This window comes from Tribolium castaneum, chromosome 1, assembly GCF_031307605.1.
Source record: "Tribolium castaneum strain GA2 chromosome 1, icTriCast1.1, whole genome shotgun sequence".
Classification (NCBI taxonomy): domain Eukaryota; kingdom Metazoa; phylum Arthropoda; class Insecta; order Coleoptera; family Tenebrionidae; genus Tribolium; species Tribolium castaneum.
This window is the reverse complement of record NC_087394.1, coordinates 25,218,436-25,232,724: the sequence shown is the minus strand read 5'-3', so window position 1 is coordinate 25,232,724 and position 14,289 is coordinate 25,218,436. Positions and strand designations below refer to the sequence as shown.

At 33.0% G+C, this 14,289-nt stretch overlaps 3 protein-coding genes and 1 non-coding gene across 6 annotated transcripts in view; all 4 read right to left on the bottom strand.

Moving 5' to 3' along the window:
- The window catches only part of fax (failed axon connections), a 28,529-nt gene extending 19,756 nt beyond the window's left edge, over window positions 1-8,773 (bottom strand). The window contains exon 1 of one of the 2 annotated variants that reach the window (XM_008201305.3): window positions 8,372-8,773. In XM_008201305.3, coding sequence (XP_008199527.1) covers window positions 8,372-8,665 — 294 coding nt within the window. In that variant the 5' untranslated portion in view covers window positions 8,666-8,773. The remainder of the gene's footprint in view (window positions 1-8,371) is intronic. The other variant, XM_963303.5, reaches the window with a different exon arrangement.
- A 2,296-nt stretch (window positions 8,774-11,069) lies between these two features.
- LOC103314687 (uncharacterized protein) lies at window positions 11,070-12,161 on the bottom strand. Of its 2 annotated transcripts, none has more exons than XM_064355198.1 (5): window positions 11,873-12,161; window positions 11,729-11,820; window positions 11,489-11,667; window positions 11,354-11,435; window positions 11,070-11,297 (listed from the first exon to the last, which is right to left on the bottom strand). In XM_064355198.1, the coding sequence occupies exons 1-5, from the start codon at window positions 11,895-11,897 to the stop codon at window positions 11,247-11,249; spliced, it is 429 nt and encodes a 142-aa protein (XP_064211268.1). In that variant the 5' UTR covers window positions 11,898-12,161; the 3' UTR covers window positions 11,070-11,246. The 2 variants fall into 2 exon arrangements, with proteins under 2 accessions (XP_064211268.1, XP_008199521.1); XM_008201299.3 differs by having other exon boundaries at window positions 11,070-11,301; window positions 11,873-12,160.
- A 30-nt stretch (window positions 12,162-12,191) lies between these two features.
- Window positions 12,192-12,920, bottom strand: LOC103314686 (uncharacterized). The gene is made up of 3 exons (XR_010333244.1): window positions 12,634-12,920; window positions 12,373-12,583; window positions 12,192-12,325 (listed from the first exon to the last, which is right to left on the bottom strand). It is a non-coding gene; the product is annotated as an uncharacterized LOC103314686 (transcript).
- Window positions 12,921-13,630: 710 nt separating this feature from the next.
- Pfdn6 (Prefoldin 6) lies at window positions 13,631-14,268 on the bottom strand. The gene is made up of 2 exons (XM_962993.4): window positions 14,068-14,268; window positions 13,631-14,022 (listed from the first exon to the last, which is right to left on the bottom strand). Exons 1-2 carry the CDS (start codon window positions 14,129-14,131, stop codon window positions 13,706-13,708), a joined length of 381 nt encoding a protein of 126 aa, XP_968086.1. The 5' UTR covers window positions 14,132-14,268; the 3' UTR covers window positions 13,631-13,705.
- Window positions 14,269-14,289: the final 21 nt, after the last annotated feature.

Here is a 14,289-nt window from a genome sequence, read left to right as displayed (position 1 = left end):
TCCGACGCACGGTTCAGATTAAAAGTGACTGGAAATAGAACGTCCTAAACAATCATTAAAATTTGGTGACAGCGGTTTAAATGATTTCATAAATTCCGCTAATTGACGGATTAAATCTCTAATTAAAAACGCATTTGTGACGGGAAATCGTGTTTGAAGCAGCAAGATTTGACTGCAAAAATAGCAGGATACTGTCATTATCCAAACATAAAAAATGTAAACCGAGGTAATGCAGGATACAACTAATTTTTTTTTGTTAAGAAAATCAAAGTGCCAATAAAGCGCCTCTTTGTTGGCTACTAATATTAGCGCGAGATAACGATAACCTTAGTAGTTGTTGGCAGTAAATAAAACAATTTAGAAGCAACGGAATGATTCATCGCAAAATCATTTCCTCGTTAGACAAGAAGTAATTAGATTTTCATGACTGTTTCGATGATAAATAAATAAATAAATCACATGGTACTATTTTTTCAGAATGTGACAAACCACTTAATCGTTATTCAACGCACTTGACACGGGTTTAATTAATTAAAAGATGCAATTTTGCTAATCATAACGTGTTAATATTCAGAAGTGCGCAGCGAAGCGTCCGAGGAATTATTCAAACGAACCAAAGTGAAATTACAATTGATTGCATTTTTCAAGCACAAAAGACTTTGCCAACTTTATGGGACGTAACGGATTTATTCCGATTTGTCTAATTTAATTAGAAAACGCAGCGTGAGGTGTACCATTGTAACATCAATTAATTGACGTCAGTCTGTTGTCGTTTCGAAAGACGCGATAAAAATTTGATAAACTTTTGAGAGAAATTAACATAATTTGTACAAGAGTTTGCCTCCTCTAACCCAATTATGTATTTATAGCCGCGTTAAAGTAAATGTTTAAACCAAATTTAAACAAACTTGTTTTATACTTGTCGTTAAATAAATTCCTCAAACTGATGCGGCGGCTGGGAAACAATTTCCGTCCTAGGCAGGTAAAGAAGTACGAGATTTTTTCGACATGCAAGGTTGGAATGTGAATCGATTTTCCAACTAGTTTATTTTTTAATTAATAACAAAGCACTAGGTCACTGAGTGGGCAAAATGCATAAACAATAAATCGTCTGTATTCCGTAAAAATATCTTCATTTCCTTACAAATTGTTTTATTCATTAATTTTCGAAAACGCTTTGTTTGTAGTATTATCAGAGATGGTTTCGTCATTATGCTAATAATAAATAAAATCTAGTGATAAAAACAATAAACATGAAAGGTCAGCCTTTAAATAAATGATATTCCATTTTTTTCCTCCTTGTTGAGTCTATTTAAAATATTGTTAATTATGCACAACTAATCACACCACAAACGCATTTTTCTAAACAACAATATTTACAATTCTTTTATCCAAGCATGTAAACAATCTCTTGATAAAAATAAACCCAACAAGATTCACTTTCGGAAGCTCCACAACATCGTGTCAATGTCACAGTAATTCATTCACCCATCATCAATTTGTTTTGTACGCGTTAGTAGAAAAATTGTCACATGTGTGCCTCCTTCCCTATTATAAATAAAAGATTAGACACGCTCCGTTTGTTAAAAAATGTGTCGTTTTATTTATTATAATACAATGGGCGCTATCCGGATGTGGACTCGAATCAATTCCGTTTTATGAATAAAGGCAAATTACGACCACGGTTCAGAGAGCGATTTCATTTAGTCGCGAAACTGTAATTATCCGAAAGTTCAGTCTTATTTGGTAAAAGCAATTTTCGTCCAACACCCACCAAATAATTTAAACTTTTTTAAATTAAAAAAGATTGATATCCTGTCTGTCTGTAAAAACCATTACTGAAATTTTCTCAATTCAACGGAGGTGTCAGGAGAATGGCTCTTTGTCTGCAGCAAATATTAATAAAACATGTTTCAACAGTCAGCTCTTTGTCAATAATTCCACCGTCTTGAACCTAAATTATTCTCTTCCATGAAGTGAACTAAAAACAATCAAAAACTCGTCTAGGTGCAAAAATGTGGTTCCAAGTATCTAAGACCATTTAGCCAGCAATTGCAACAAAGAAGCTTTCCGATTATAGCTCTCAAGTCAGAATTTTTCATTTTCGTACAATTTCCAGATGTTGGGAACGTGCTTACTCATAAATTTAAGCCGGTGGAATAAAAACTATGCGCAAACGAGCGAATTTGTTACGGTATTCGTGATTTGGCAAGAAACGGAAAGGCAATTTCATACTCGAGTATTACTTTGTTGTGCATTCCGAAACAAGCCCAAATTGGACATTCTGATAACAAAAATACATAGAAAATACATTTTATTCATCACTTCCGGTCACGCCAAACCTGACTCAAAAGGATAGTTATCGATAACAGTTTCCTGTCTTTTCGGGGAAAAAAAGAAAAATTCCAAGTGTTTCAATTTCAAACGTTTAGCATCAATTTCCGTAGGAAGAAACCCAAGTGAGTGATTCACAACGTATTGAATTAAGTCTCTCGCAGGTGAGCGTAATGTCGTCGAAGGCGTTGAATACACAAACCGTGCAGAAGGTTTCATTGTTTTCAACATAACACACCCACATTCGATACAATATCATGCATCACAAACTTCCCTTTACGGTCTCTAACACGCTAAGCGACATCCCCGAACGATAATAAATTGATATGAATTTCATGTTCTATGAGGAATTGATAGCTTCGACTGATTAAATGTGATTCGAGAAGAAAAGAAAGTGTATGCTCTAACATCAAAACAGCCACATTCTATTTAAACGAGCTGATAAGTTTTCTGAATCGACTAAAGAGTTACGAAATTTGAAAAAAATTAAATGCACTAATAGAAAACATGATTATTTTATTTTACATGTACTGAAATTTAATACTAGAAATTACTTGATGTTCTATTGTAAGACAGCTAGAACAAATGTTATCTCCAAAGTTCAGTGAACATTATGTGTGGAAGTGCAAAATTGCAAAAATAAAAAAAGAAACATCTTCACTTTTTTACTTCTCGACTGCAACTCTCCAAAAAATGTTAAAGCACTAAAGCCCATACCTTCTTTATCTATTTTTTTTATTTTTCTTAATATTGTTGTAATGAATTTTTAAATGAGCATACTTTTATAAGAAAAATTAGTACTACATATTTCAAAAACTAAGCAAAATCGACCAATAAAAGTTAGTACATTAAAAAATTCAATAAAATCAGGGTGGTTAATTTCATTTCGAATTTATTTAAATATTCTCGTATCTACACATAAACAGGGTAATTCAAAAGTCTTGAACCATCTCTTGGATAGTGATAAAAAACATAACTGAGTTGTTTAGTTACATAATAAAAAAAAATTTTGCTTTGGATGTTACAAAATCCTGTTTAACTTGAATCACCTTGTATTTTTACGTTAAAGTTCGTTGGCAAAAGTTTGAAGATTTTTATACTTTGATATTGTGTCATAAATCTCTTGAATATGAAGATGTCAAAAATTATGTAGTTTTTAATTAGATATTAAATTTAATAACAAGTAATTCATTTCTTTCAAGTTTATTCAACAAAATTAACATCTTTCATTTTTTAAGTCTCTTATGTTTTTATTCTGATAAAATCAAAAAATTGTCGTCATAAGATAAATTTTCGAACTTACTACACTCAGAAAAATCCAAATAAATCCTTATGAATATATTAAAATTTCCTAAGAAAACCTGCTAAGTATGTTAAGTATACTTAACTAGGTATAACATGAGATCGAAAATGTACTCAAATACGCAAGCCTTAAAAGTGAAGTGTAACCTTAGCCACATCTTATGATGTGTAAAACCGGCATGAGACAACATAACTGCAAAAATGGGATCGTAAATAAACGACTAAAATGTGGCTAAAATTCCGCAGCCACAGCCTGCTCTGATTCAGTATATTTTCGCCCTCATGTTATAAAATAGTACAAATAAGTGAACTATGAATTTTATTTTTGCTCTTTAGCTATGTGAATAAATATGAAGTTTTTGCATTGATCCGAAAAATTTCTCACCTTGTATAATATAGGGTGCCCTTAGTTTGTTAATCAAATTGTTTGGCATTTTTTCCAAAGCACTCTTTGCGAAAACGCTTTTTTCTCAATCATATCATGTGATACATCGTTGTAATCAGGAACAAAAAGGCTTTTCAAAAATATAAACAGCGAATACGGCTACTATAAAAAAACAAAGTTGAGTGTTGTAATTCTGACATCAAGACGCGATGATCTAAATTTCTAATGTCCTAGCTAAAAAACGTCTAGTTCTTTTGGTTTATGTTTAAAAAAATTAAAACAAAAATTACAAATTTCCGTTTTTTTTTCCAATAATTGAAAAAACAAAAGTGACATATCAAATGTTCTTTGAGATAATTGTTCAGCATAAAATGAGCAACTGATTTCCTCAAAATTTTCCTTAATTTTTGAAAATGATTTCCTCTAAATTTCCCGATTTACTACCTACTCTTCATTGATTTGTATTCTTTTATTTGATATGTAGGTATTGAATTCAGGTATATCTCTTATTTTATTTCTACATACTTATTATTTTTGTAAATGCATTAGGAAATTTTATTATTTCCTGAAATTTGGTGTTAACCCGTTGGACATAAATCTATTCTTCTCATTATTACTATTATGTTTGGAAAACAATACAAATTAAAAAGAAATGATGTATAGTTTTGCCCAAAATGGTCTAGTTCTTGAGGTCCCCAAAACCCACATAAATATGATTCCCCCGGTCAAGGACGAGCAGTGTGGGAAATGAACGACATTGGATGAGATAGTTATTGTCTGACTAAACAAAGCACACACACACGAAAAGCAAAAACTCGAATCGATTTGAATATAATTGATTCTCATCGTTTAAGAACAGACGATTTATCTAAAAACCGTTTAAGAAAATCTCGTACCATGACTAATTATTCGAATGACTAACTAACCTAGAGAATTATGCATTTTGTAATTATGGGAAAGCAAGATGGGTCGCCTCTTCACCGGCTAATTAAAATAATCGCGAGGGTGTGTTTGTGTGTTTACATTAGGGACGGATTTACGGAACACCGCTTCGAAATAATTTCAAGGAAATTATCAGCGAAAAATCAAAGTGTTTCGACGCAACAACAGACAAGAAGATCAACATGCCAGACACACCAAGGTCGAAAGTGGGCAACAAAACGATATATTAAATAGTAAACGCAGTAAACAGAAGCACGCAGGTATAGTAGTTGGTAAAAAGACACGAAGAAGAGGATTCAATGACCCGACTCCGGGCCATATCTAACTCAATTTCGAGCTCTCGAACAAAAAGCTATCGAACAACATATCACTCGCAGCAGTTGAGAAAAAGCGAGATCCTCCCGATGGCCTCGGCCTTCACATGCCAGCAGCAGCGGACGCTTTTCAAAGCCCTTGACTATTCCTCCAGATTCATTAACACGGTCCGGTACCTAGTTAAACATTTCGCGAGTGCAACAACCTCCAACAATTCGCCAATGAACTTGAAACACACAGCACAAAAATGATGCTTGGATTTCTTTCTGAATTTACATCGACACATTTGTAGCGGAAATGTCTGTCTGACTTGTTATTATATCTGTTAAGCCTTAACAAACTGAAACAACACCACATTATTTAAGTTCTTCTTGTAGGTCGAAATGCTCAATTCTTCTGATAAACGGCGGTTTAATAATCACTGCCCAAGAACAAATCCATTTAGAAATATTTACGTCGGTGTGACTGTCGAATCAAAGTGACAACAAAAAAACCCTTACGATATTTTTAGTGGCCATCCAAGCTACCAAAACATTTCTTATGTTGCTTACTCCTGATTAAATAAACCAAGATGTAGTAAACAGTTTCTCAACTCTTGATATAGAACATAAAGTGGAGTTCAGGCCAAGATGTGTAAAACATCTGCCACTTAAAAAGAAAAATTACGATAAAAAACCGACAACAGTTTGTTCGAGAGGCTCGATAGAATTCAGGAAAATGTTTCAGAGGCTGCTGGATAATGACCCCAAATTTAACGGAAATTTTATTTTTAAGTTAATGAATTGTATCAAATCGGTTGCGATTAAACGCACAATTGTTAGTCAGCTGGGAACTTATCTAACCAAAGGTGTGATTCAGTCAATTCATGAGTAAATAAGTCATTCATCGAGGTTAGATAAATACGAGAGAAGTCGCTGAGACTCATAAAAATGCCCGCAGATAAGACAATCAATTAAAAAAATGATACGGGTGTGGGAATAAACCTGTATCTTATTGGGACAATTAATTTTACGAATAGGAAAAAATACCAAGTATTTAGAGCTCAAAGCGAAAACCAAATAAAAACCAAACGAGTTTGGCCGTTTTACTAATTTGAATGACAGTGCTATCGATTTTATTTAATAGTTTTATCAAGAAACAAGTCAAGAAAAAAGTACACGTTATACCCTTATGTTTTGGACTTTGGATAAATTTTCGTCTTAAAATTGGCTTCCCTCCATAACATTTACTTAATAATATACTACATTCATAACATAACTTATACCAACATTCAAATTGCTCACTGTTTTCTTTGTACACCATTAAATTTTTATTATGATCACCCCAAACAAAAAACCCTCCCAGCTAATCACTTGGGAAGCTTATTTTATAATTTATTACAGACTGTAATCTTTCAGACGAACCGATCGGTATCGTAAATATTTTCTGGTGACTCATATTGTCAAAACATCTTATTGTGAGGGTTGCTTATCTTAAACACCATTAGCTGTTGTAAAACTTTATGGTGTACAAAGAAAACGTTGCTACAATAAAACACGATGACTGTGGTAAAATACTGCAGTTCAAAAAAAATTGAACTCGTTTTGTTTTCGAAATACATTTTACTTTGTTAATTCAATATTCATTTTGATTATTGCACAGTCTAGTTGGTTTGAGTTATTTTTTTTTAGTGGACAATATACAGGATGATTCTTTTTGTTAACTTTAGATGCAGATAAGGATTTGAAAGGTATACTGTTTCTGTACAGAATATTTTGCATGAAAATCTTTAACTTTTTGATTATTTAAAAAAAAATTCTCATAGAACAGCAACGACAAACTGTGACGTCATCCTTAGCTAAGTAAAAAGTTGCAAAGTAAGCCCGAAAAGAATCATCCTGTATTGTTGATCGATTATTGTATATTACAGGGTGAGTCTTCTAAAAGCCTAATTTGACTGGATACTACAAACTACTAACCACAAAAAAATCTACGTTCTTTATGCATAGACAATAGTTATTTATTCGACGAGTTTGAGTGTAAATCGGACGCTTTATTTGGATGGATTTTTAAACGTTGGGTGATAACGAGACAACGAGAGGTTTATCATCCACGAGGTGAAATAAATGAACCAATTTACACGAGAACAAATTGAATACACCATTTTATTCTTCAAATTAGACTCAACAAGGCTTAAGATTGCTTTAAATCTGTTAAAAAAATCTTACGTTTCATGTTGAGAAATGTCATAACTTCCTTACACAGGAGAAAAACCGTAAATTTTGACAGTGTCGAAGAATAAATAATTTAATTTTTGAAGTTTTTCGAATACTCCTACAATTTTTTATAATAATTAAGTAGATAACTAATTAGCTAAAGTCACTGTAAATTTTATTATTTAACAAAATGTTAAACGAAACGTTAGTTAGTTGAACAATGTAAGGAATTAACTTCTTTTTGGAACTATTTTTGGTTTGAAAAAGCTCAACCGTTTGGAAGAAAACTTTCAGACTCACTCCACGAACTATAAAAACGTCAAAATCTTCCACACATTTCAACGAAATTTGTACATCTGCATCGTTATATAGTCCCATATTCCCCTATGCCGACTTCAGGCATAATTAAAGTAGACCCTCTCCGGACTTAAATTACATTCATACATTATTGCATTGGGAACAAATAGGGTCCACTAGTAATGTGATTTAAATATTTATTTCATATTTTAAAAAGATCAATAGGTACATGATTACTAAATAAATCAATAAATCAGGAACAAGTTATAACATAAATGAGTCTGTTTCTAATCGTATTAAAAGTGTGACCACCACCATCCATTGTTAGTGAAAAAAGTAACTACGCATTGAAATCACCACGCGTTTAAATTAATTGTGCATAAAAAAATCGATTCTGAATCACGTCGGTGCGCGACGATAAGTTTTTTAATTACAAATCAGGTAACAAAAGCGTTAAAATCAATAAGTTTCGTGCAGTTCTGCCATTTTCGCCCAATTTTGAGCCTCAGCGGCAAAATGGCGGCTTGTAATAAATAACAAAAAAATCGGTACATCCCCTATTTTTTCTTTTGTTCAAAAACAAACTAATATCTAATCTCACCTCGTATTTAATGCCAGCCAGTCTCAGCCAAGACTCGACTTTGAGGCAGAAGGGCGACAAGGATGGCAGAAGCGGCGTTCGTGAAAACTGGTAAAGATAAACGACATCTTTTTCGTAGTTGGATTTGTGCACTAGCACTTTGGGGGGCGCCGGCTCCTTGTCCTTGGGGGCGTCGCCGCCGGCTTCCTGCTTCGCCTCCTCGGCTTTGGCGTCGGCGGCCGGCGTCGTCTCCTCCTTGATCTCCTTGGTCTCGGCGGCGGCGGGCGGCGCGTTGTTCTCGACTTCGGTGGCCATTATATTTGATTATTTGAAGAACACAAACACACAACTGCTACCAACACAACAACGACGTACACTCGAGTGTTGCTCCAGCGAACCTGACAAGAAGAGTTAGCGGGCGGGTCGTGACGTCACTCTTCGGCAAGCGAAGCGAGCAAGCGACGCTCAACCCCCACCCCAACGGCGTTGTTGCCATGCACATGCATGGGGGCCCCACCCTTGTGCGACTGCTGCACGCAGTTCGGAGATGTTCGTTGACCCATCGCGAGATGCTTTTTACTGCATATTTTAAGGGTGCATGGCGGAATATTACGATTCGATTAAATAGCGCTCGCCCCAAAAATTTGTTTTGCATTATAGTAGATAAGAGACTTGATTAATGGTTATACTGCAAATGGGGGCCACAACTATCGACCATTATTAGCTACAGTAGAAATGTGCATAAAATGTTGGTCGAAAAATGGGGACAATTATAAAAAATAAATTTTTGCAAAAAAAAAGAGGAGAAACTCAAAAATGCAATGCACAATAATTAAATAGAGTTGAAAATAAAAGTATTTGCATTTTTAAAGGGTGAAGTATATCTCAAAAATATGCTTTCGGTGTAAATTGTAATTCTCAGTAGTAAACGTAGACCCCACTAATAAATTTAGAGTAAACTTAGAATCAGAGACCCTCGATCAGACCAGAATGAACTTTTTTTAAAATCCATCTTTTTAATCTGGAGGATATTTCTTGTTCTCTGATATTTCTCTTTGCCGCCGCGTTATACAACCAATTATGAAATAAAAATTGGTTATGGTGTCGCAGCTCAAAAGAAAATCATACTAAAAAAGAGAACTTTTTTTTTCTAAAATGTCCGCTCTCAGATTTACAGTGGTGTAATGTTGGTTGCGTACCTTTCTATTTTTTTTAATTCTAAACTGTTAATTTCTTTTTAAATTAAAATGAAACGATTAAGACGTTCATACCTATTATTAATTAATCATGTTTAATGGTATTACTTTCTGTTTTAAAACTAATAAATTGACGACGTCGCATTTTACCAAATTACTTTTTTAAATAAAAGGTTAAAAAAATATGTGAAATAGGGATCTGTGTTTTTTTGTTTTTATGAATTTAAGCACGATTTTTTTTTAATTTCTCAAATTTCCTTTTCTTTTTTCGATTTTCCGATAGTTAGTTTTTGAGCCATGTTTTCTTAAGAATACTCTGAAAGTAGTGTTATTTTTATCTACTACAAGCCTTTAAGTTCGTTATTCATTTTTTTTTCATTGAATTTTTACTAAAACAGATAGAAAAATCTCCAAATTGAGTTAATAATAAATTATTTTTGCCTTTATTCGAGCGTTTAGAACATTTTTCAGTTAGCAACGCAATTATTTCGCAAAATTTTGATGTAAACAAGCCGCAAAATCGTAGAATCACGTCAAAAATTGTGTATTTCCGAAAGTGGTCTTTTTTCTTTTTTTTAATCTTTACTTGAATTCATTATTTTTTAAGCAATATTTTGTCAAAAACAAGAAAAAGATAGCATTATTTTTATCTTCGACGAGCACGTTTTTCAAATATTTTTTTAGTAAATATTTGCTAAAACAGAGAAAAATTTTCAAATGGCATTAAAAATAATAATTATTTTTGCTTTTATTCGAAAAATTAGAAAATTAGAAAAACATACAAATTGAGTCAAAATTAAACTTATTTATGCATTTTTTTGGGCGTTTAGGGCATTTTTTAGACAATAACGTTATTATTTCGCAAATTTTTGTTGAAAAGAAGTCGTTAAAATCGCAAAACAAAAAATTAAAAAGAAATTTTGGAGACATTTTTTTTTTTTTAATTGGATTAAATTGATGTTTTTCCTTCCTTTATCGAATTTAGTTCGTTTATTATTCATTTTTATATTTTCGTAAGTACGTCCTTAAGCTATAAGCTCGAGTACCTACTCGTATAAATTCTTATGAGATTCTACTAAACCACCAAATTGTGTTAAAAATTAGTCTACTGAATTTTTTAAGCGTGTTATTTGGATGTTTATATTTTCACAGAATTATACCGCAAATTGTGTTATTTTATTTACAAAAATAACTTATTTTTGTCTTTTTAGAGCCAAAGGACGTTTCAGAGGTAAAAACTAAGTTTTTTTCTGAAACATATCGCTTATTAAACCAAAAATTAAAATCAAATTCTACCAAAATTAATGTTGTTTTTTGTTTTATTCGATTTTGTCCGTGTTTATACAACGATGGACACGAGTTTGAGAACGACTTTACTAGCCATTAACGCGAGCTGTATACACTGTTTTTTTTCTACAACACGACCTGTCTTAAAAAACTACAATTTTTCTCATATCATTGTGAAAGTGAGATGCAATTTTTCATTATAAACGATCGGGGAAAATGTTATTAATAATCAAATAAAAAATGTGCCGACATTTATTATAACGATAAATGGTTTTTGTACATTATTTGGAAAATAAAAAATCTGTACAGTAGGTATATTGCAAATGAAATACATTTATTTGTAATTAAATTAAATCTGAGCCACCACAATACGATGCAACAGCACCGTTCAACAATTTTGTTTGAAATCAAGTCTATTTCAAGTCACACTGTTGTCCTGTTGGAGTCTCCAGCCAGTTTATCAACTAGCTAAAAAATTGGAGATATTATTCCAAATTAAACTGTTTCGAAATTTGAGTACCTTGCTAATCCCTGGGAAATTTAAAAATGTTCCTAAAATGGGTACTCTTCTGAGAAAGTTGATGGCAACTGGGAAAAAGCCACTAAAATTATGCTTTGTCAATTTTACAACTCTCAGACACAAGACACATTATACCTAAACAATAATACAAATCCGTAAGTTTCAAAGAGCATTCCAACTAACGGCCAACCTACAAGCACTATCACTATTCCACCAAAGAAGGAGATTGAGGCTTTGATTTTGTGCCTTTGGAAAAAAAATCTAAACGTTCGTTCTAATCCTATAACACATGCCAATCCAGCTATAAACAATATCTGCAACAAAACGAAATGTGATGTTTTTACATGCGCTAACAGCAAGAAATTATTTACTTACATTTCCTAACGCTAATAAACTCTTATCGAAGAGTAATAAAACACCCAAAAATAGGAAAAACATCCCAAAGCCAGCCAGGCCGACCCCAATTTCTGTAAAAAAAATATTATCACCAAACATATTTTGGCAATTGTTTAAACATACTTTGAGTATCGGTGACCTCAAACATTTTCTATTTTAATTTGGCGATTTATATAAAGAAAATTTTAAATTTAAAACGTCTGTGACATAACCTCACAAAACACATCCACGTCACTGGTATGAGTTGGAACTTTTTTCCACTGGCTTTAAATATTACTTTAAAGTTGAAATAGTCAAAGAAAATTGCACGTTTTACTTATGATCACGTTTTCTTACACTTTAGCGCAATATTTACTTTCTTGATCAATCATCTTTTGTGTTGTTAAACATTAGTGTTTTTTATGTTGGCTTTATTGGAGGCGCGAAATTTAAACCGAGACAGTTTTTTGCAAAATCAATTTATTACATCAGTTTTAGAATAATTCTATAGGCTTTGAAAGAGGCAAACACAAGTGATGGAATTATAATAGGAATGAGAATTTGTTTGTACCATATCTTCCTGTTTTTTCTAACAATCTGCAACAGTAGAAATTAATTATAGTTCAGACGTGTTGCAAAACTACCTTTTGCTCAAACTCGTCTAATTGTTTTTCTAAAGATTCTACACATTTTTGCAAACAATGGGCAGCTGGTTTCAACTGAACATTGCACACAATTGTATCCCTTCTATTCACTGCAATAGAAAGAGCAGCTAAATGTTTCGTCAAATGCATAGACATTTGGGCTAAAACTAATTGTACGTATTTTTCATCTATCAAAACCTCTGTATGTTTTCTGCAAAAAAAACATTAGAAATTGTGTAATTATTCGGTTGTAAAAAATACTCTGCAGGTATTTGTAAATTATTAGCATGTTGTAAAACAGCTAATCGAATTTCTTCCTCCTCAATACCCAAGATTTTTAAATCTTCTTCATTGAACAATTTGAGAGTGAATGCATCAATGCTGAATTGTTTAAAATTGCTTGAATATTTTTCAGCTTTCGATGTGCACAACACCGTGTCGAGGATATTCATTATTGTTATTATTTGTTTATTTATTTTAACTTCGTTTTAAAAATTTGGCTAACCTAACCAATCTTTTGCACATTTGACAATTGACATTCAAAACTGCGCGGATTTTAAACGTCAATTCCTTTTTACCTGATGTTCTTTAAAATTATTAGTTTAATAATAATAATTTAATAATAAGTACTGTTTTTCTTTTAAAGGCGTTAACCTTGTGAAACAGGACTCTGAAGTCGTATTCATTTTTGTGCTGAAGCGGAGCAATAGAAAAACAAGGCAGCTCCCTTCAAATTTTAACATTTTTCGAGATATTTGAAAACAAGGTCAAAATGCTTAAAATCTGTTGTGTGCTGAAGGGGCCTTCTTACTGCTAACTTTACACAAAATGTTGCACCCTTTCGTGTCGGCGTTTGGTTTAATCAGTTCCACGTTTTCCTTTCTTGGGGGTGGTAAAAAAGATGAATTTCCCACCGAAGACGGAATTTTGATTTTGAACCAATTTAATTTTAAAGAGGCGGTCAGTCATCACGAACTTTTAATGGTTAAATTTTATCTGCCGTGGTGTAGCCATTGCAAGGCTTTTGCCCCCGAGTATTTAAAAGTGTGCAAGATTCTTGAGAAACAACAATCAAAAATTAAACTGGGACAAGTGGACGCGACAGTCGAGAAGGCATTAGTTCGAGAACAAGAAATTGGGGGTTTTCCAGCACTGAGACTGTTTAAAGGGGGCTATCCCATAACGTATACAGGGCTTCGTAAAGCTGAACACATTGTAGCATGGTTGAACAGAAACAGTGGATAATTGACTAAATAAATAAAGCGTTAACGAGATTTTTATTATTCTTTCGTATTACAAAACGTGTTAATAAATAAGTGATTTTTTCGCAAAATTAAGCATGTAATGCAGCCTTCACTTGCGCCTGTTGAAACTGATGTTGCAGCTTTTGGAGCGCCTCCCTATGCACATCTTGCTTCTTTTCAATCGAAGTGATCAAATCATCAACCCTCGAAATCTCTTTCTTGATATAATCCATTCGTTTGCCCACATTTTGTCTAGCTTCAACAAGTTCAGTTTTGATAAGGACTGGACCAACGGACTTGTACACTTTAGCATCCTTAGGAAGGATTTCTAATTCGTCTTTAACAATCATATTTTCGTTTAACTGACTGTCTAATTGTTGTCTCGTTGAAATCGCCTTTTGCAACTCTGGAAAAGTTTGGTTAGGTTGGACAAAAAACCAGATTATTGTACCTTTTTGTGTGTTTTTGAAACTGTCCAGCTCCGACTGGATTTTTCTTTGCAGATCTTCACTCATTGCTCGGTTTTATAATCTTGGAGTAAATATAAAAGTGTATCTTAATTTTTCCTTTTTGGGCAAACGTCAAAATCAAACAGGCCGACCACCCACACGTCTAGGGATTTCTACGTCACCAACTAGATATACTAAGGACAAAAAATTTATTTCGCTCTAAA

Bases quoted from the DNA above. Each gene is read 5' to 3' on its own strand.
- LOC103314687 (XM_064355198.1), bottom strand. From the start codon at position 11,897: ATGTTTGAGGTCACCGATACTCAAA. The intron at 11,668-11,728 runs GTAAGTAAATAA...GTTTTGTTGCAG, and splicing joins GTTTATTAGCGTTAGGAAAT to ATATTGTTTATAGCTGGATT. The intron at 11,436-11,488 runs GTATAATGTGTC...GCATAATTTTAG, and splicing joins GGATTTGTATTATTGTTTAG to TGGCTTTTTCCCAGTTGCCA.
- Pfdn6 (XM_962993.4), bottom strand. From the start codon at position 14,131: ATGAGTGAAGATCTGCAAAGAAAAATCCAGTCGGAGCTGGACAGTTTC. The intron at 14,023-14,067 runs GTACAATAATCT...AAACTTTTCCAG, and splicing joins TTTCAAAAACACACAAAAAG to AGTTGCAAAAGGCGATTTCA.